The sequence below is a fragment of the Anabrus simplex genome, chromosome X (genome assembly GCF_040414725.1).
Source record: "Anabrus simplex isolate iqAnaSimp1 chromosome X, ASM4041472v1, whole genome shotgun sequence".
Lineage (NCBI taxonomy): Eukaryota > Metazoa > Arthropoda > Insecta > Orthoptera > Tettigoniidae > Anabrus > Anabrus simplex.
In genome coordinates, this window is record NC_090279.1 from 75356483 (window position 1) to 75379170 (window position 22688).

At 41.6% G+C, this 22688-nt stretch overlaps 1 protein-coding gene across 1 annotated transcript in view; it reads right to left on the reverse strand.

Annotated features, from left to right (window-relative positions):
• Positions 1–17304: 17304 nt before the first annotated feature.
• The window catches only part of LOC137503290 (hemolymph lipopolysaccharide-binding protein-like), a 47684-nt gene continuing 42300 nt past the window's right edge, over positions 17305–22688 (reverse strand). Inside the window, exon 6 of the mRNA XM_068230835.1 lies at positions 17305–17492. Coding sequence (XP_068086936.1) covers positions 17347–17492 — 146 coding nt within the window. The 3' untranslated portion in view covers positions 17305–17346. The remainder of the gene's footprint in view (positions 17493–22688) is intronic.

Genomic DNA, 22688 nt, shown 5'->3' on the forward strand with positions numbered 1-22688 from the left:
AAATTCTATTTTTGCTTCTTTTGGTCCGTGCCAATATATTGTATCTGATAATGCTAAGGCGTTCACATCAAATCTTTTTCGTAAATTCTGTTTTGACTTGTCCATCTCTCATGTAACCACTTCTGCTTATTACCCTCAACCATCTCTGGCTGAACGGGTTAATCGTAATCTCAGGTCCGCACTTATCGCCTATCATCATGAAGATCCTTCCAGGTGGGACACGTCCCTGCATTGGTTAGCTTTTGCTTTGAATTCGGCGATTCATGAATCTCATAAGTTCACTCCAGCTTCATTGATGTTCAAGTTTGTTCCCAACACGCCGCTCTCTAACCTCTGGTCTCTGAGTGACATTCTACCCGAGACAATAGATCCGGACAATATTAAAGATCTTTGGAAGAAGGCTAAAGCCAATCTTAAAGTGTCTCATGAAAAGGTTAGGGAAAGGTATGATCGTGGACGGAGACCCACCCCTTTGAAGGTAGGTGACCAGGTTATGGTCAAGAATTTTGTTCCCGCGGGCAAGCTTGCCCCCAGATTCCATGGGCCATGCATCATTCTCGATTTTCTCACACCGGTTACATTGTTACTAAGCAATCCAGCCACCGAGAGGATATTTAGGGTTCACCTGTCACAGGTGAAACCGGTGTAAATTTAGTTTCAACTTGCTTCATATAATTTGAAAGGATATGAAGGTTATATTTTTTTTGAGTTCAACTCTTAAGGCATTCTGCTCCTTCTATTTTATTTTATATGCAAGCATTTCTTGTAAACCTCCCCCGATTGTTAAACTGCCATCCTGTCCTTGTCACGGCCATTACCACGCTCCCGTCTCCTGCTCCACCACACTCAGTGGCTGGCTTAGATGAAATGCCATGGATATCTGCACGCCGCTGGCCCCTCAATCTCTTTACATGCCTGTGCCCTTAAAAGAAACATGATGGTCCAACACAATTCTGCCGCCTAGCTTAATGTTTCAGTGCCCCCGCAGCCGCGCGGCGCCGTGCAGCAACTGGAGCCAAGGTCGGGCCCCCTCGGCCCCAGCGAGGACGACATGTGCACGGCGAGCCGGAGCTCTCCTCCCGGCCAAGGCTGACGTGCGGCGCACGACTTGCTACTTGCCCGCAGCCTGTATATGTTCACCGCGGGCGCGGCGTGCTTCAACACCTCTGCTCCCCTCATAGTGCGGGCGAGCGGTATCTCAGGGTACTTGAGGGGTCCGAGCGGCCTCCTTTTGGACGCAAGCTGCAACGGCCGGTCCGGCCATCCAACTTCATCAACATCAACTACATGGACAGTTACTATAAGAGATAACTACATTTGGGAATTCAACAGCAATATTTGGTGGACCGTGCAAAAAATTTTTCTTCACTTCTACGTATTAAAAGTTATCTTCAGAAATTCAAATTTTACAAACTTAAAGACTTTCATTCACCTGCAACAATAACATTTTGAAACTGAATTAAGAAATCTTGTAAATGCTTCTGCTATCTATCTTCGTATCAACATCATTACTTGGACTTTGTTTCAAACTGATTTCATGGGTCACCCCTGGAGGAACTTTTGGGGGGGGGAGGTCTGTACCGGGCGGTACACCTCTACACCGTTTATTTAAAAGTTGCGCCAGTTAAAACTCCTCTTCTGGAGGAAGGTTGAACTTTATCTACTCTATTAATTCTCTACTTTCTCAGAAGATGTCACCACGTGGAAAATTTTGAGTTTTTGAACTGTGTCACTTTTGATGTGTTTTTGTTTCGCTTGAAGTAAGAAGTGTGAACTTTCTCTTCTAGAGGATACTACTGAAGATCAACAATAGTGCACCCTAGTGCGGAGTCAAAGAACTATTTTGTTGGAGAAATTTTTATTTCAAAAGTTTGTGTTTTGTTAAATTTCTTTCTGTTATTGTTTAAGTTGGCTGTATACCCCTCTTTTTCCCCTTGTTTTAGATTTATCCAATCCCGAATTTCTTTTAGTAATTTCTGACCAATCTAGTGTATCTTCCCCCAACTTGTATCTGTTGCGGGGTCCTATCCAATAAAAACATTGTGGGCGGGTGTTTTCATTCCCCTAACGCCTAGAAACTTCCGCGAGAGTATTTAAACTGCTGATTTTAGGGTCTCCGGGCCACTTCTGTTCCATCTTTCAGTGTATTAAGTACTTAGCAGGAGGCGGGAAGCGCCTCTTTCCTCGGCGGCGGTCAACAATAAGGTAATGGCCGATTAATAAATTCTTTCTTTTCTTGCTCAGAAGTTTAACTTTCGGGGCGGGTTCTAAGCGTTCAACCATGTAACCTTTTCCTAAAATGTAAAAACAACTGGTATCTATTCTATTTTAAAACGACATATCGGGATAGAGAGTGCTTAACCCTCTCGAGCTCCCACTCACATTGTCTTGAGGTGAACTTATTCTCTCAACCAATTCTTCCGTAATGTAATGTAAATTGCTATTAAGTCACCTCTGTAGTATGGGATTAGCCCTTGTAATAACGGCCTAGTGCCAAAGTAGGTTTTAAAATCAAAGTGTATTAGGAGTGCAAGTTCGCCTCCTCTCAAATTGTTTTAGAGGTCATTCAATTAACCTGCTTTTCATTTAATAGACCTCAGTAGATTGGGTATTTTACCCCTGTGTATATGTCCTTGGAGGACAGCTTAAAGGTAGAATTCTGAGTGGCCTGTGATAGGCTTGTATTTTAAGGGGAAGTAACCCTTTCTTGAAAGTTGTGGTTTCTGCCTCAAGGAGGCTTTTTCGATGTAATTGGAAACTGGTGTTTCTGGCATGATTGGGGGTTTTCGGCCCCTTTGTTGAATGGTTTATATTGTAAAGTTGGGCTCATTGCTCAAGACTTATGTATCTGATTCTTGAAGCCCCGAAGGGGGTAACCGTGTAAGTTGTATATTTCAAATCGTGTTTCTGCTACTAAGTACCTGTTCTATTTGTTGCTACTTAATTTTGAAAAGAAAATATAACCTGGTTAAATTTTACTTAGTTTCTCTTCCGTAGCTTGAGACCCGTTCACGCCCGCACCTTCTTTCTCCTCTACCTACCACTAAAACACGGTAACACTTTATAAAGTCGTTGTCAGGTGTCTGTACAATACGAAAAATCACGTGCAATTTATTTTTTTGGTTACAGTTTCAGTTTCCCGGGTGCTGTAATTATGAATATTGTGCTTTAATTGATTTCAGTTTTCAAGCTAATGAGCCAAGGAAGAATATGGGTAATTGCATTAAGAAGGGAGAATTTCTTGCCTGGCAAGCATTCAACATTATGCTCGAAGCATTTCTCACCGGAATGTTTTCATAACGAAGCTCTTGATGTGGGAATTAAAATTAAGCCCAATTCAGTACCAACAATTCTTAATTTCCCACACCACATTTTACCAGCAGGATGTTTCTTTTCTTCAGCGGTTCCTATTTATAGGCCTACTTTAGATGTGGCTTTACCAAGCCGAAATTAGTAGGTGGAGTGAAATTTCACCTGTGTTGCTTTTTATGTATCCCTTTATTATTATGATCATTATTGTTGAAGCAGCATATTATAAAAGACTCATATACAACTAGTGTATTGTGTATTTTCCGACTGATGATAAGTGAACCTGTTTATCTTTTGCTCCTGAGAGTTCATCTCTTGGCGCTGTACGCTACTCGTGTAGCTGTGTTTGCGCATTGCTTGGTGTAGATATATTTCAGTACACCAAGAATGGTAAATACAGTTTTTACAGCTGTTTGTGAAAGTTATGAAGTGTTTATTTTAGATGTCATTCTCATTAATATTTAAAATTAGGCTACATTTCCGTATGAAGAACTTTCAAATGTTACCCTCAACCATTAATCCGAATAATATGATGCGGTAATTGGAAAAAATAAATGCCCCTTATATTATAATAAATAATTGACATTAAACAACAAATACTTACAAAAATACAATCATAATGAGATTATAATCTATGGTAGGTCATTTTCAGGAAGGACTTCCGCTGTAAATATCCATTTATGTCCACGGTTTTCATTGTAATTTACGCTTAACCAGAGCAGCTAAGTAAGTACCTCCCATGTTCCGAATTCATGACCTTTTCGAATGCCACTGTTTGACAATTAACCATATATCCCCTCAGAACCTATTTCGAATCCCCGATGATCTGATAATGATATTGGCCTCACGCTGTGTATTAATGTTCTGAAGGTAGCATTGAAGTATAATTCTAGGTGATTCGCCGATGATTGAAGTTTAAGAATAATATCGCCTTGTCCACAAAGTGTAATAATGTTCAATTTACAATATTTTATACAAAAATCATGAAATATGAGTACCGGTGTGTACACCTGCCCCACTCATTTAAATCATGCGCATTGTAGAACGACATCTTAAATTGAAGATGGCAACAATTAGTGCAAGAAATTTGGACTTCTCCCAATAGATGTCGCTATTAAAAAGGAACTACTAAAATTCTGAAGATATTTGTTTTTCCTAGGTTTCCTAAACTGAGTTGATTACGTTTTGTGTTGTTATGTTCAATGGTTTACTACACTTCTGTCTCTGACCCCCGACTTCCAATATTGACCAATAGGAAATTTATATATTTATTTCAACCAGTAGCGATTTTCATGTACCTATGAAAATTATCCAATAAGAATTGGGGTGGGGGGGTGTCGGGATTTACCCCAGTGTTATCGGGAACCTTCCTCTTGAGTGTATAAGCTACCCATTTTTCGAGCCACTTTGTCTTGCTAATCGCTCTGGTCTAGTGTGTGTGTGTACAAAGGAGGCGGGGCCTCGCCAGTCGTCGAGCATCTACAGGTAATGACAGTCCACCCGTATTAAGTGAAAGCTTACTCGAGGGGAAGGTTTCCGAATTGAACCATGTAACATAAATTGTTATGTTCTACTTCTAAAGGAAACTTCTAACAGCTGTATATAACTTAAACTTCATTAGGGAATAGAGAATCTGTCACTCTCTCGACTTCCCTCTCATGTTGATTTTGAGGTGACTAGAATTATGTAACCTTTTCAATCTTTAAATTCTGTGACGTAAAGATTTTCTCCAGCTAGTCACTTCAGTAGTTAGCCTCTGTATCGTCGGGCCACGAGCCCAACTAGTGTTTTCAAGGAGTTCGATTGTTCGCCTACACTTCACTTTGATTTTGGGCTCATAACGTTGACCTGTTGTGTAACTCAAGCAACTGTACAGGCTGTGATGTGAAGTATGTATTGAATGCCAGACAAAGTTAGTAAGTAAATGAGCATGCACTGACGTAAGGTATGGATCGATGGCCAGAAAATATTACTTATTAAGTATTAAGCGTGAATGTAGGCATTTTGCTATATCACTCAAACACATATTTCATTTCAGACGAATGTTCGAAGGTTACGGGTAGCAGTTTGTTATGACTGTTGATCTTGAGCATCTGTGTACCTCCCTCACGCCTCGACCCCTCTCTGACAAGCAGTAGTCTGCTAACCCTTAACTGATGGCTGTTGCGTTATAAAACAATTTATTCTTGTGGATCACAACTGTGATCAGTGCGACCACTAGCGTGACTCCTTTTGACTTTGTTCGTTTCTTATTACAGTGTCTAATCTCAGTTCCTGTGTCATGAGTTTATTGGTATATAGGAGCAAATTGGATGACTGTGAGAAAATAAATCTATGAACCAGGCATTGAGGAAGGTAATGGAGGGAGTGAGTGAGACAAATCACAATGCCAATAATTTTTCAGGTGTCTCTTATAAATGCACACATAATAATATTACACTGTACAGAAAATAGAGTTCTTTTCACAATGCACAATCATATTCATTGAATAAGTAGCACAGAACAGCCTCATATCACAAAGAAAGTATGGATCACCATTGTGATCCGCGCGACCACTGACGTTACCTTCCTTCGCGCGACCACAGGAGAGTTAATTCCAAGTATTAATAATAAAGATGATAATAATAAACATATGTATCGTGTTAGCTCAAGATGGAGTTGTTTACCTTTAAAAATTATATTCGTACTTCCTTTGGACATAAAAGTCTTATGGCCGGAGATCATCAGAAATAAGTCGACAAATGCGTAACTCTAGCAACTGTACAGGCTGTGATGTGAAGTATTGATGGCTGGCCGGGAAATGCTTCCAGGAAACAGTACAGGCTGTAACGTGAAGTACGGATGGATTGCAAGACAATGTTACCTAGCAAACTTGCAGGCTGTGATGTGGGGTATGGATTGATGGCATAAAGAGTTACCTAGTAACCGTGCAGACTGTGATGTAAGGTATGGATGGAGGGCCGCAAAATGTCACCTGGCAAACAATAAGGATGTTATTTTAACTATGGGTCGATGGACAGACATAGTTATCAGTAACTGCGCAGGCTGTGATGTGAAGTATGTTTGGATGGCCAGATGATTTTACCCAGTAACAATTCTGGCTGTGATGTAAGGTATGGATGCATGGCCAGGAAGTATTACCTACAAAATTGAAGGTTGTGATGTGAAGTATGCGTTGATGGCCCGAGAATGTAACGTGGTAACCGCGGAACCTATGGTATGAAGGATGGACGAATGGCCAGAAATTGTTACCTACAAGACATGAAAGCTGTGATATGAAGTATGGATGGATGCTCAGACAATTTTACCTAGGAACAGCGCGGACTGTAATGTAAAGTGTGGATGGATGACCATCCAATATTACATGGCAAACTTGCAGGCTGTGATGCAAGTTATGGATGGATGGCCAGACAATATGCAGTAGTAACTGTGCAGGCTGCGTTGTGAAGTATGAATGCATGACCAGACAATGTTACCCAGAAACTGTACAGGCTGTGTTGGAAAGTATGAATGAATGGACAGACAAGTTTACCTACAAATTGTTCAGGCTGTGTTGTGAAGTATGAATGAATGGACAAACAATGTTACCCAGAAATTGTTCACCACAGGGGGTGTGACCCAACCAGGCCGTTAATTCTGCCATTTGACTATTGCTATGCCAATGAATGGGCAGAAAATGTTACAGAGAAACTGTGCAGGCTGTGTTGTGAGGTATGAATGAATGGATAGACAATGTTACCCAGAAATTGTACGGGCTTTGTTGTGAAGTATGAATGAATGGATAGACAATGTTACCTACAAATTGTTCAGGCTGTGTTGTGAAGTATGAATGAATGGATAGACAATGTTACCTACAAATTGTTCAGGCTGTGTTGTGAAGTATGAATGAATGGACAGACAATGTTACCCAGAAATTGTTCACCACAGGGGGTGTGACCCAACCAGGCCGTTAATTCTGCCATTTGACTATTCCTATGCCAATGAATGGGCAGACAATATTATTGGGAAACTGTGCAGGCTGTGTTGTGAAGTATGAATGAATGGACAGACAATGTTACCCAGAAATTGTTCACCACAGGGGGTGTGACCCAACCAGGCCGTTAATTCTGCCATTTGACTATTCCTATGCCAATGAATGGGCAGACAATGTTACAGAGAAACTGTGCAGGCTGTGTTGTGAAGTATGAATGAATGGTCAGACAATGTTACCCAGAAGTTGTACGGGCTTTGTTGTGAAGTATGAATGCATGGACAGGCAATGTTACCTAGAAATTATACAGGCTGTATTGTGAAGTATGAATGCATGGCCAGACAATGTTGCAGAGAAAATGTACAGGCTGTGATGTGGAGTATGGTGAATGACCGGACAATGTTTCCAAACAACCGTGCACGCTGTGGTATTACGATGAATGGATGGCCAGGAAATGTTACGTAGCAAATATTAAGGACGTGATGTGAAGGGGATGGCCAGACAATAATACCTAGCCACCATGCTGGATGTGATGTGAAGCATAGGTGGTTGGCCAGAAAAGGTTACCAAGAATCTCTACAGGCAGTGATGTGAAGTATGGATGGATGGCCAGACAATGTTGTCTACTAACGGTGCAGGCTGTGATGTTAGTTATGGAAGTATGGCCAGAAAATATTACCTACCAAACGTGAAGGCTGTGATGCGGAGTATCGATGGATGGCCAGAAAATATTACCTACCAAACTCGAAGGCTATAATATGAATTATGGTTCGTTTGCCAGACAATGTTACATAGTACCTTTGCAGGCTGCGATGTGAACTATCAATCAATCAATCAATCAATCAATCAATCAATCAATCAATCAATCAATCAATCAAGTCAGTCAATCAATCAATCCATCAATCAATCAATCAATCAATCAATCAATCAATACTGATCTGCATTTAGGGCAGTCGCCCAGGTGGCAGATTCCCTATCTGTTGCTTTCCTAGCCTTTTCCGAAATGATTTCAAAGAAATTGGAAATTTATTGAACATCTCCCTTGGTAAGTTATTCCAATCCCTAACTCCCCTTCCTATAAATGAATATTTGCCCCAGTTTGTCCTCTTGAATTCCAACTTTATCTTCATATTGTGATCTTTCCTACTTTTATAAACGCCATGCAAACTTATTCGTCTACTAATGTCATTCCACGCCATCTCTCCGCTGACAGCTCGGAACATACCACTTAGTCGAGCAGCTCTTCTTCTTTCTCTCAATTCTTCCCAACCCAAACATTGCAACATTTTTGTAACGCTACTCTTTTGTCGGAAATCACTCAGAACAAATCGAGCTGCTTTTCTTTGGATTTTTTCCAGTTCTTGAATCAGGTAATCCTGGTGAGGGTCCCATACACTGGAACCATGCTCTAGTTGGGGTCTTACCAGAGACTTATATGCACTCTCCTTTACATCCTTACTACAACCCCTAAACACCCTCATAACCATGTGCAGAGATCGGTACCCTTTATTTACAATCCCATTTATGTGATTACCCCAGTGAAGATCTTTCCTTATATTAACACCTAGATAATTACAATGATCCCCAAAAGGAACTTTCACCCCATCAACACAGTAATTAAAACTGAGAGGACTTTTCCTATTTGTAAAACTCACAACCTGACTTTTAGGCCCGTTTATCAACATACCATTGCCTGCTGTCCATCTCACAACATTTTCGAGGTCACGTTGCAGTTGCTCACAATCTTGTAACTTATTTATCACTCTATAGAGAATAACATCATCCACAAAAAGCCTTACCTCCGATTCCACTCCTTTACTCATATCATTTATATATATAAGAAAACATAAAGGTCCCATAACACTGCCCTGAGGAACTCCCCTCTCAACTATTACAGGGTCAGACAAAGCTTCACCTACTCTAACTCTCTGAGATCTATTTTCTAGAAATATAGCAGTCCATTCAGTTACTCTTTTGTCTAGTCCAATTGCACTCATTTTTGCCAGTAGTTTCCCATGATCTACCCTATCAAATGCTTTAGACAGGTCAATCGCGATACAGTCCATTTGACCTCCAGAATCCAAGATATCTGCTATATATTGCTGGAATCCTACAAGTTGAGCTTCAGTGGAATAACCTTTCCTAAAAACGAATTGCCTTCTATCGAACCAGTTTTTAATTTCACAAACATGTCTAATGTAATCAGAAAGAATGCCTTCCCAAAACTTACATACAATGCATGTCAAACTTACTGGCCTGTAATTTTCAGCTTTATGTCTATCACCCTTTCCTTTATACACAGGGGCTACTATAGCAACTCTTCATTCATCTGGTATAGCTCCTTCGACCAAGCAATAATCAAATAAGTACTTCAGATATGGTACTATATCCCAACCCATTGTCTTTAGTAAATCCCCAGAAATCTGATCAATTCCAGCCGCTTTTCTAGTTTTCAACTTTTGTATCTTATTGTAAATGTCATTATTATCATATGTAAATTTTATTACTTCTTTGGCCTTAGTCTCCTCCTCTATCTCGACATTATCCTTGTAATAAACAATCTTTACATACTGTTGACTGAATACTTCTGCCTTTTGAAGATCCTCACATACACACTCCCCTTGTTCATTAATTATTCCTGGAATATCCTTCTTGGAACCTGTTTCTGCCTTAAAATACCTATACATACCCTTCCATTTTTCACTAAAATTTGTATGACTGCCAATTATGCTTGCCATCATGTTATCCTTAGCTGCCTTCTTTGCTAGATTCAATTTTCTAGTAAGTTCCTTCAATTTTTCCTTACTTCCACAGCCATTTCTAACTCTATTTCTTTCCAGTCTGCACCTCCTTCTTACTCTCTTTATTTCTCTATTATAATAAGGTGGGTCCTTACCACTCCTTACCACCCTTAAAGGTACAAACCTGTTTTCGCATTCCTCAACAATTTCTTTAAGCCCATCCCAAAGTCTGTTTACATTTTTATTTACCGTTTTCCACCGATCATAGTTACTTTTTAGAAACTGCCTCGTGCCTGCTTTATCAGCCATATGGTACTGCCTAACAGTCCTACTTTTAAGACCGTCCTTTCTATCACATTTATTTTTAACTACAACAAAACAGCTTCATGATCACTAATACCATCTATTACTTCAGTTTCCCTATAGAGCTCATCTGGTTTTATCAGCACGACATCCAGGATATTTTTCCCTCTGGTTGGTTCCATCACTTTCTGAATCAGCTGTCCTTCCCATATTAACTTATTTGTCATTCGTTGGTCATGCTTCCTGTCGTTCGCATTTCCTTCCCAATTTACACCTGGCAAATTCAGATCTCCCGCTACAATCACATTTCTTTCCATGTCGTTTCCCACATAGCTGACTATCCTATCAAATAATTCCGAATCCGCATCAGTGCTACCCTTTCCCGATCTGTACACTCCAAATATATCAAGTTGCCTATTATCTTTAGAAATGAGCCTTACACCTAGAATTGTATGTGTCTCATCTTTAACTTTTTCGTAGATTACAAATTCTTCTTTCACCAGAATGAACACTCCCCCTTCCCACCATTCCTATCCTATCTTTACGATACACACTCCAGTGCCGTGAGAAAATTTCTGCATCCATTATATCATTTCTCAGCCATGATTCAACTCCTATTACAATATCTGGTAAATATATATCTATTAAATTACTTAATTCTATTCCTTTCTTTACAATACTTCTACAGTTCAACACTAACAATTTTATGTCATCCCTACTTGATTTCCAGTTCCCTGTTCCCTTATCACCGCTCCCTAGGCCATCCTGTTTCCCCGAATGTACCTCCCTATTCCCCTTCCAAACAAATTTCCTAACTTGTACGTACCACTGCGGTTTAAATGAAGGCCATCCGAGCGCAGATCCCTATCTCCTACCCACCCATTAGGATATAGAAATTTCACTCCCAGTTTCCCACATACCCACTCCATAGTCTCATTTAAATCCCCAATCACCCTCCAGTCAGTATCCCTCCTACACAGTATTCCACTAATAACAATCTCCGCTTTCTTAAACTTCACCCGTGCTGCATTTACCAGATCCCACACATCTCCAACTATGGATAGATGGTCAGGAAATGTTACATAGTAACAGTACAGGCTGTGAGGTAAACTACGGATAGACGGCCAGAAAATGTTACCTAGTGTAATACAGGCTGTGTTATGAAGTATGGATGGATGGCTGGACAACGTTGCCTAACAAACGTGCAGGCTGAGTATTGATGAGCAGAAGATGTTACCTACCAAGCATTAAATCTGTGATATGAAGTATGGGTTGATCGCCCGTAACTGTGCAGGCTCTGATCTGAAGTATGGGTGGATGGCCGGACAAGGTTACCTGGCAACCGTGCAGGCTCTGGTGTAAGGTATCCATGGATGGCCAGAAAATATTAAATACTAAACATGAAAGCTGTGATGTGAAGTATTGGTTGATGGCCACACAATGTTATCAAGAAACTGCATGGGCTGTGATGTGGAATATGGGTGGATGGCCAGAGAATGTTGCCTAGTAACTGTGTAGGCCGTCATGTGAAGTATGGGTGGATGGCCAGACAATGTCACCTAGCAACCATGCAGGATTTGATGTGAAGTATGGATGCATGGCCAGATAATGTTACCAAGAAATTGTACAGCCTGTGATGTGGGATATGTGTTGATGGCCAGAAAATATTACCAAGAAACTGTACAGGCTGTGGTATGGAGTATGGATGGATGGCCTGAGAGTGTTACCTGGCAAGAGTGCAGTCTGTGATATAAGGTATGGATGGATGGTCATAAAATGTTACCTAGCCACCGTACAGGCTGTGATGTGAAGTATGGTTTGATGGCAGGAATATGCTACCAAGGAAATGTACAAACTCTGATATGAAGTTTGAATGGATGGCCACACATTGTTACCTCGCAATCGCGCAGGCTCTGATATAAGATGTGGATGGACGGCCAGACAATATTACCTAGAAACTGTACGGACTCATAAATGTGCAGTATGGTTGGATGGCCAGAAAGTTTTACAGAGGAACTGTACAAGCTCTGATATGGAGTATGGTGGATGGTCAGTCAGTGTTACCTACTAAGTGTACAGGCTTTGATACGAAGTATGGATTGATGGCCGGAAAATGTTACCCAGTAACCATGAGGCTGTGACGAGTAGAACTGGTGGATGGCTATAAATAGTTATCTGGTTACTTTGAACGCTCTGTTGTAATGTGCAGATGGATGCCACAAAGTGCCATCTATTAATCTTTCAGGCTGTGATGTGAAGTATGAATGGATGGCCAGAGAGTGTTACAAAGAAACTGTACCGCCTGTGATGTAGAGTATGGTGGATGACCAAAACTTCTCACCTAGCAAATGTGCCGGCAGTGACATGAAGTTCGGATGGATGGCCAGAAGATGTCACGTAGTAACCGTGCAGGTTGTGATGTGAAGTATGGGTGGATGCCAGCCAACTTTACATAGTAATTGTACAGGCTGTGATGTAAGATGTGGATGGACGGCCAGACATTGTTACCAAGAAACTGTACAGGCTGTGATGTGGAGATAAGATGGATCGTCAGACAATGTTTACATACAACCGTGCAGTCTGCGATGTAAGATTAGAATGGATGGTCGGACTGTTACCTATCCACAGTGCAGATGTCAATGTCAATACTGTTAAGTATGGGTTTTAAGGACCACTCTACTGCCCACACGTCGCACAATACACGGACACCTTACACACCACACCTCAATACGGTAGCATAACAGCCTTCCTCTCAGGCCTACGGGCAAGTGTTCAACGCCTCACCGCTAGAACATTGATCTCAGTCAGTCATGAGACCGATGATGGACGGCCGTGACTGAGAGACGTACAGAGCGAAACTTTGATTTTCCTACAGAGAAACGTGACACCAGTTTTAAACAATTTGTAGGCGGAAAGCTCAAGACATGTGTACTTCATTACAAACTGAGCTGTTATTAGTTCTGAAGAGATGTGTTGCTTGCAGAGGAATCTCGCAGAAAGTACCGTTTGCTATTTAGCGAAAAAGCAACTTTGAAAGTATTTAGGACCTGTCTGCTGTGTATACATTCTCTGTTACTGCGGCGCACAAGGTTGGATTCATAAAAATTAATTGTTTCCCTTTAAATAGAAATATGTAACAATTCATCACAGCGACACAAAGACCCCAGATGTCAGAGATTATCTTGTGAAAAACGAAAATGAATTCTAAAGATCGAGACCGCAGCCCTGAGGAGCTGCTCTGTTATCCGGCTCACCAGACCGCCACCAATAGTCGCACAGTAGATCCATGCAATTTTTCTCTCTTCAGAATATGGCAGTTGTTTCTGGGGTCGCTGTTTGCTCTTGGCTGGAAGTTGATCCTGTTGCTCCACAAAGCAAGATCATCTGCTTGTCTTCAACTAGGAGCTGGATCTAGACCTGCAATATTATAGACGATCCCGCTAGAAAACAGCTGTGTTCCACTGAGAGTAATAAAATCCTCGGTTTCCATGAGACTAATGGTTCAGGGCGCAGCGCTAATATCACCACCTGTGTCATGTGATGTGTCGTCTTTGCTGGGAATGCTGAAAACTGCACACTCGGACAAAATCGGACATTCCAGAAACTGAAAAGGCACGACGTGACTGTAAATACATTAGAAACTGCTTCCGAAAACAATGATGTGCTTCAGATAGAAGTCACTGCCTTCGGACACGTTAAGCAGATGTTAAAGTGAAATATCCGTCAGAACCGAGTTTTGTGGCTGGTTAAACCTCTGTCCGGAATGTGTCTCTGATCACAGTTCCCCGCAAAACCACCGTAAAGCTCTACTTCGGCATCTGCTCAAGATGAACCATTTCCAGAAGAGCTAAGTAACATTCAGGTTCACTAATTCTTCAGTGACAATCCGACAGAAAGTCAGTGCTGAAGTAGAAGACGTTGGTTTTACTTTTGTTACAATAACGACACACAACAATCCTCCATCTGTGCTAAGCGTGGAAACTCTGCTTCATGGGGTGGTGGTGGTAGTGGTGGTGGTGGAGGAGGAGGAGGTTGTGGTGTTGGACGTGGTGGTGGTCGTGGTGGAGGTAGTTATAATTTAACCACCCTCTATTAACACTAAACAGAAGTTAAACTGATAATGTAGAGAAATGAAGGTATCAGCGAAAGAAAGACACGGGCCACGAAGCCTTGAAAATGAAAGATACCGCTGGCTCCGATACCTAATACCTAAGGGGTCAGAAAATAACTAGTGTTGGCCAAGGAAGGTGGGTATGACAGATGAAAGTGAGGAGAGCTCCTAAAGTAAGTTGAAGCAGTGCTAGAACTCAGCTAAGTGTACAATGGTCGTCAACCAGCGATCCCAAATCAAGAACCTCTAGGGCTCCTTTTAGTCGTCTCTTACGAAAGGTAGGATTAACTTGGTTGTTATCAATCGCCTCCACCCACAGGGGATGTGACACAACCAGGCCGTTAATTCTGCCATTTGACTATTGCTATGCCAATAAAAATTGATGAGTGTCCTTTTAGTGTCAGACGTACATTGCCCCGCAGAAGCTCAAGAGGCTGTAGCAAAGCTGCAAAGTGGAAGTCTGTCAGCTTAATGATAGAGAACCATCCTAAACCCAGCAATGTTCAACGTCAAAAAGACGGTACAAAATTCTTCTAACGAGAACATTGCGAGAGTTCAGTCAGTGGAACTGTGCATCTCAGCACCGGCTTACTCAAGCCTAAACACATCAACCCAGAAAGGAAATATAATTCTCCCGCATGACCACTGTCTACCTGAAGGTCAAGGAAAGGCTTCCTCAGGTTCCTCAAGGCTCCATGGAATCAACTGAGTCAGTAAGTGGCAGGAAAACGGAATGACAAGACCAACAGTTCTAACTTAGTTTTAAGTAGAAAAGTAAAATAATTTCATCTTTTTCATCATTGAAGAGCCCTCACTTTGGGAGTCCTGCAGATTTCAGTGATGCAAGCAAATGATTAGGCAACTTGCTGAATTTAGGTTGTGCTACTTTTGACTTGAAACCTGAAGTACGTAATTCGTCTTGGATCCCCCGTAGTTACACTGGAGAACTTTCCAGTTGCGTTCTTTCTCTAGCTCTTCAATGTAACGCAAACTCAGATAACATCACCATAGCAAATGGATCGTGACCATTTGGCGATAACAAAGACAGTCCGAAGTGTCGAAACACGGCCTGCCTCATGGGAAAACTGGCCGTAATTTTCCAAACGCCAAGTGATTGCGGGTCTGTTGAAAACAACGCTGGATTTCTTACAATGGGAATTGCAACTGCGGCAGAGCAAACAAGTGTTTCATCCTCCGGCATCTCTCGCAATTAGTCAGATGACCAAACATATAGCAATTAAACACCTACGGCCTAAAGGATTCGAGATGGCAGGTATAGTATGTGTCTTCCGTGACGGCACATTCTCCATCATCGCAAGTGTGGGCAGAACTCCCGCGTATCGTCGGAGTACACAATTCACCTACTCATCTCCATCTCCCGTCACTTTCGGCAGGTATGTTCAGTTTTGGCTATAAAGCGCGAGGTTGTGGCACACCATCTCAGGCGCCCTTCATGGAGATGGACTTGAGGAGTGCAGCAAAGCGTCTCCTGGGCCGTACAAAATCATAACCATTTGAGTGACTGATCAACAGCATATGGCGTAAGGGCACTGGGATTCCAATTGCCAAGCCAGGTAAAGATTATGCCCAACAAATGGCCTCTGAAAGCTGCCTGTAGGGATGGATAATGGAAGACTTTTGCGGGCCTTCGATGAGTGAGGTTTCTTGACGTGTGTGGCGGTCTGCCGTGGATCACAATTCAGGGGGCTGCTCCTCGGCAGTAGCACTTAGTCGCCGTGTTTTATTTTTACCTGGGAATGTCTCAGAACGGTACCTGGTGGTATTTTCACCATAAAACAGGGGGGATTGCGGGGACTTCATGTCCCTCATGCGTTTTCCGGTTCGTATATTACGTTCAAAATCATGGAGATCTTTACTGAATGCCGCTCTGTTCGCAGTCGTTCCATCGCTGTACGTAAACTGTCAGCTCTACATTTGAGCTCCAGAATGATGACGGTCCCTGAGTAAAGTGTCGAACGAGTCGAGAGACAGTAGAGAAAACCGCAGTTGCACACTTCTATCAACAATGGCGTGAAACCTCAATGCCCAATACATATGCCAGATGGTCTTGTATTTTTAAAAGAAGGTAACCGATAACATGTCTCATAACTTTGTTGTTTTAAGGGAAAGCTGAACGTTACGTGTCTGATGACCTTACTGAGTTTCAGGGAAGGTAGAACATCATGTGTCTGGTGACCATGTTGTTTTTAAAGGTTGGTAGAGCATTACATTTCTGATGACCTTGTTGTTTTTAAGGGAAGGTAGAAGATTACATGTCTCATAACTTTGTCGTTTTAAGGGAAGGCTAAAAATTACGTGTCTAGTGACCTTGTTGTTTTAAAGGAAGGAAGAACATTATGTGTGTGATGACCTTGTTGTTTTTAAGGGACGTAGGTAATTGCATGCCTGATGACATTGTTGTATTTAAGGGATGGAAGAACTTTAGATGTCCCATGACCTTGTTGTTTCTAACATAATATAGAACATCACATGTCTGATGGCCTTTTTGTTTTTAAGCGAAGGTAGAAAATTACATGTCTCATGACATTGTTGTTTCTAACGGAATATAGAACATGTCATGTCTGGTGACCTTGTTGTTTTTAAAGGAAGGCAGAACATTACATATCTGATGACCTTGCTGTTTTTAAAGGAAGGCAGAATAGTACATGTCTGGTGACCTTGTATCTTTTGAGGGAATGTAGAACATTACATGTCCGATGACCTTGATTTTTTTAAGGAAAGGTAGATTATTTGATGTCTGATTACCTTATTGTTTTTAGAGGAACTTAGAACATACACGACTGATGACCTCGCTGTTCTGTAAAGTTTCCCTGTAGTTAGTGTTGAAACAGGGGAAAGAACTTCACGACTTATTAACAAGTATCTTTATTGTACACCAACACTGTACATGTTCACAGCGGGATCTCGCAGATGAAGGGCTGGAGTTGTGCACAATCGATGTTCAACAGCAGACCTTTGACGTAAGCAGCGGCGCACTTCCTACCAGCACTGTTATCCGGTTCACCAGGATACCACCAACTGCTGAGAGCAGACTCATCTGAAACACAGGACACAAGTGTCGTACACTCGATCCATAACACTTTATCTTTCTTCAGGTTATCCCATTTATTTCCGAGGTCACTGGAACACCCCAGGCTCATTTTGGTTTTCGCCTCAGATTTACGGCCAGATGGACTTCCTGACAACACGCGCATTTCTGGATGAAAATATCAACCCAGTATAGAGCGGGATTCGAACCTCAGCCTTCAGGACCCCCAGTGGATTTGGGAGTTAAGAAGAGCATCCACGTTATCCCCTGTTTGTCGTAAGAGGACACTAAAAGGTCAACCACTGGATCTCACTTGAGACCGTGGTTTGACGACCACGGTTCCTCTAGCTGAGCCTGGCATTTTCCCCACTAAATTCTTATCAGGCTCCTCTTTCTTATCTTTCTTGTGCGACCTCTCTGGGTCAACACTTGTTCTAGTCCGACACCGATGTCCTTGGGAGTCTTTCATAATCACGACCGTCGTGGGGCTTCTCTATCTTTCCGGTACCTTCAATTTTTAGAAGTGCCGGACCGCTTCTCATTGGTGTTAATAGAGGATGGTCTCCCAGTGGTATTCCTATTAAAACAATATTCACTGATCTACTTGACTGCATTGTTAAGCCACCAGTAATCTTATTCTAAAAATAATTTCTATTGATGGCAACAACTTACCACGTGAGCGGTTCGTCAAACTGGTATTACATATTGCTATCATGAAGTCAACCAGGTCCGTGTAAATGAGATCGGAATATGTTCACAGATCCACGAATTGGAGCAATGTCAATTTTATGTACGCTTTTCACAGGCAGCTGAAGCACTTTGTGGAAATTTATAAAGAAGTCTTGGATGTTATCTCGTGCTCCAGTTTTCAATCCGATAACTTTGATGTTACGAAGCTGGTACTTCATGTCGATACGCCGTGTGCTGCCAGTCAACTTCTTCCTGCACCTGGACTCTATTACGTGCATTTCCACATTCTGTTCCGCTCTTCTGTATTGAATTGTATTCCCTATCATTACGCACCGCGGTATTTCAATTCTGATTTGATGTACTTATTCTTACAATTCTATTAATAAATAGTCTGTCCCTTATAAGACACAGTCATCGCTTTCGGTATATTTTCAACATTTTCAAGTTTCGTAATTCTTATTCGTGTGTTTTGGGGTTGCGACAACATTGTTGTTTTATTTTCCCGATAAGTACGACCCCGTGCGTAGAGACCATAGAATACATCCATGGTATTCCCTGCCAATCGTAAGGGGATAACAAAATGCGCCCAATGAGCTCTTCATTTTGGAGCGTGACTTAGTGACCGTGGGGAAGTTAGCTGAGTCCTGGCATTACTTCCACATAATTTTGTCAGGCTCCTCACTTTCATCTATCCTTGGTTAACTCTCGTTCTTGTCCGACCACGGCGTTATTACATTTTCGATACCTGAGGAGACTTTCATCTCCCCCTTCCCTTTCTTTAGCCGATACCTTCATCTCTCGAAGTGTCAGAACTTTTCATTCTTTTGCTCCATTAGTGGATGGCTGCCCAATTTTAGTTCCTCATAAAATACAAATACCACCATACCACATTCCAGTAATTAAAAATAGTAATAAGTAACAAATGCCGACATGAAATATTGATCAAGCTGCCTCAGAGACGATGAAGTCTTGTCGCTATAACGTACCACAGTGGTTCGAGTGATTGAATAGGCCAGAGAAGAAGTTGAAGTACATGCTGATGCTCCTCAAACCAAGATCAAATCCACTATGCCTGGAGCACTGTCGTCTGAAGAAGTTGTGGCAGTGCCTTGTTATACATCTGTTGACCTAAAATGTCCACTTAGTAAGAATCGCGCCGTGCTGTCAGAAACTCACAACATTATAAACTACTAGTGCTGTACGACAAGTAATTGGAAATAAGAACCACACATGTTAATGTATTTATGAAACAAAAGACAGATAGTCGTTACCCCTGGAAGTACTGAACGTTGAAAGGCATAACAGTCCATAATGATAATGTATGTATGTATGTATGTATGTATGTATGTATGTATGTATGTATGTTAATAGTCTTTAACCCTTGAGGACTGGCGCGAAAAAATGTAACGCGAAGACTGGCGTATGGGTGTATTTGACCCGGAATTTTAAATTTTATTTTTAGCCATTGTTCACTACGTATAAAATGAATTGTGCCTAGACTGTTCTAATAAACTATTCTAAATTGTTTAATGTGATTTTTAAAAATTTATTCAATATAATATGGAAAATAAATACAATTATTGCATGAAGAGTAAAATAGACCTTAATAACGACAGGAAAGTATTTATCTTAAATTTCAGTCACTTAGGATGAACAATTTAAAGAAATATTCACATTAACATATAGCACAAGTCTCAATAAGTGTTTTCAGTCATTCACAAATCGTTACCAGAATTTCTCAAGAATTCATGGCTGTCCAAAATGTGTCCTTTTATTCACGCTGGCTGGTAGCGATACTCGCACACTGGAGACACATGGGAGCGGTGTGTTGACCACAGATCATTATTTCACAATTGCTGCACTCAGTTTTCGTCTTCCTGTCAGCACTGGAAGGGCAATACCCACATCTTGTTCGGCCTTTTTTAGCTGGAGGTCCTGTCATCGGAGTTTCAATGCTTACATATCCAGCTATCTTCGACCTCAGCGAACGAGGAAGGTTCTCCATTACGGCTCGGCTTTTCATGTGTTCGTGGACCATTTCCTGAGACAGTTGCTTGAGGAAAGCTCGTCTAACTACCTTATCAGGTCTCTTTGATTGATAGATAATGAGACTATTTATGTCAGCTACATTCAGCATGGCATAAAATACAGTTAGTGGCCAGCGGTTACTCACACGTCAAACGTTGTATGTTGCACAAAGCTCGTCAACAACATCAACGCCAGACTTTGTGCAGTTGTAAAATGTGTTCATCTCCGGCTTCTGTTTGTCACCGGTTTGACCATCAATGGCTGCGTCATGGTGCATTGTTGATAGGAGCAGCACGGTCTTTCCTTTCCTCGGAACATGTGATACCAGAGTCACTTGATTATCAAATGCGAATTTACTTGAATACTGTGGTCTGCTTTTGTGTTGTACAAAACTAGGAGGAATTTCTTTTTTATTCTTACGTATCGTTCCGACTAAAGTAAGCCGATGATTGTTCAGCAGGTCTTTTGCTAAAGGGACACTCGTGAACCAATTGTCGCACGTTATATTGCGACCGGTGCCACTAATTGGAACAATTAACCTTTTCACTACAGCCATGGCGGAGTTATCGACTTGATAAGGGCCTTCTGGTTGCTTTCCGGCATAAATTTCAAGATTTGACGTGTAAAAAGTTTTTGCATCAACAAGTGCGAAAATCTTAATTCCGTATTTTGCAGGTTTTGATGGTAAGAATTGCTTAAATTTGCACTTTCCACGGAAAGGTTCAAGTTTCTCATCTATCGTTACATATTCACCAACACAATAATTCGTCTTACAGTTCACAACAAATTCTTCAAATAAATCTCGAATTGGTGCAAGGTTATCAATACGTTTCCTTTCGCTCCTAGTTTCAGTGTCATCAAACCGGAGACATCTCAAGAGGAACTGGAATCTGTACATGGACATTGTTGCGGGGAATCTGTCCACTCCTGTACCGTCAGTATTCCACAGATCCCTGCAGTTCAAGTGGGACGATCGCAGTACTCCGGCAAGAAACAACAATCCGAGCAAAGCCTTTATTTCGATAGGGTTTGTGAGGGAGGCATTCCTTTGTCTTTCAAAATTAGGCTGTATTTTAGTTATATATAAATTTGTATATTTCGTTATAGATCTAATCATGTCCTCAGTGAAGAAGCAGTAAAATATATCAGATGGAGAATTCACATGTTTTGCCTTACCTTTCACTCCAGACAAGTGAGTCACAATATTCACCGCCCTTGTACGTACATTTGGTGGTTGACATGGTGTATCTTTCCATTTAGTAGTTTTATCCTTGCCTAAAATTACGTTACCACTGAATTCATCAGTAATTTCACTCTCACTATCACACGACTCAGCACTTGCCTCACTATCAGTGTTATGCTCACTTTCTGACACACAGTCTTCTTCACTTTCACTTGCCTGTCCTCCGATTCCTTCCTCCTCTTCATCTTCTTGAAATACTTCATCAATTAGCAGTTTTAAACGTTCTTGTTCCTTATTCCAATCCATCGCCACAGCTATCAAGATAAGCACTGACTTGACCGAGCAGGAGGCGGCGGGAACGAGGAATGCTTGCTCAACAAAGAACAGTCACGTGAGGACTGGCGCCTTGGGTAAATCTGACCCGCCGGAGAGTAACACACTAATAACTCGGGTGATGACAAAGCTATAACATGTCAACTTTCTCAGGATTTACTTCAAGGTCAGGAAGGAAGGTACTGAAGGCGACAGGAAACGAGGGATGACCAAATCAGAATTATAGGCTAATATTTAAGCCTCGGGTCAGAAACACCCATGCGCCAGTCCTCGCGGGTTAATATATACTATGGAGATAACATGGTTTGCATAGTGCGAATGATCCATTCACTGAGAGATAGTATTTAACACTTAACAGTTCGAGATCTTGTAATGTGTAACTGATGCCAATGATTCCCGTTTCCTCAGTAACTTTGTGTAAGGCAACAGAAGAGCCGTTGTAGCTGTGCACATCATCACACGAGGCAATCACTTCGCAGAAGTGATCGTCTGTCTATAACTGTGGAAACATTCTCATTATTTCAATATCGTCCTGAATGACAAACAAAATAAGGATTTAATACATGAAAGATCTGGTCAAGGTTCCTCACAGCCACCGATCTCTAGCACTCGGCGTGCTGGTAGCACCTGCATATCGTAACGTGCCATCCTGTGTTCCACTGAGTAACATCAGAGATAAACAAGACTCCTTCATGCGATGGTTTTCTAGGAGGTTCCTTCCCATCTGTAATTTTTCTACTTTCATTGAGCACGCCCACTGACGAAACTATGCCCATCCCGATCTGTCACCCGTAGTACACATTTTATAACAGACACAAACATATCTAAAGTCAATACAAACCAGTGAACCACCCAAAAGTCAGCCAAAGTGAAGCGATGAGAATCATAATTGCGATGAACGAAATACACAAAGGCACAATGCAAATATCACCCCAGTGGAGTGATAGTGTCCGACTGTACTTGTTGGTGGC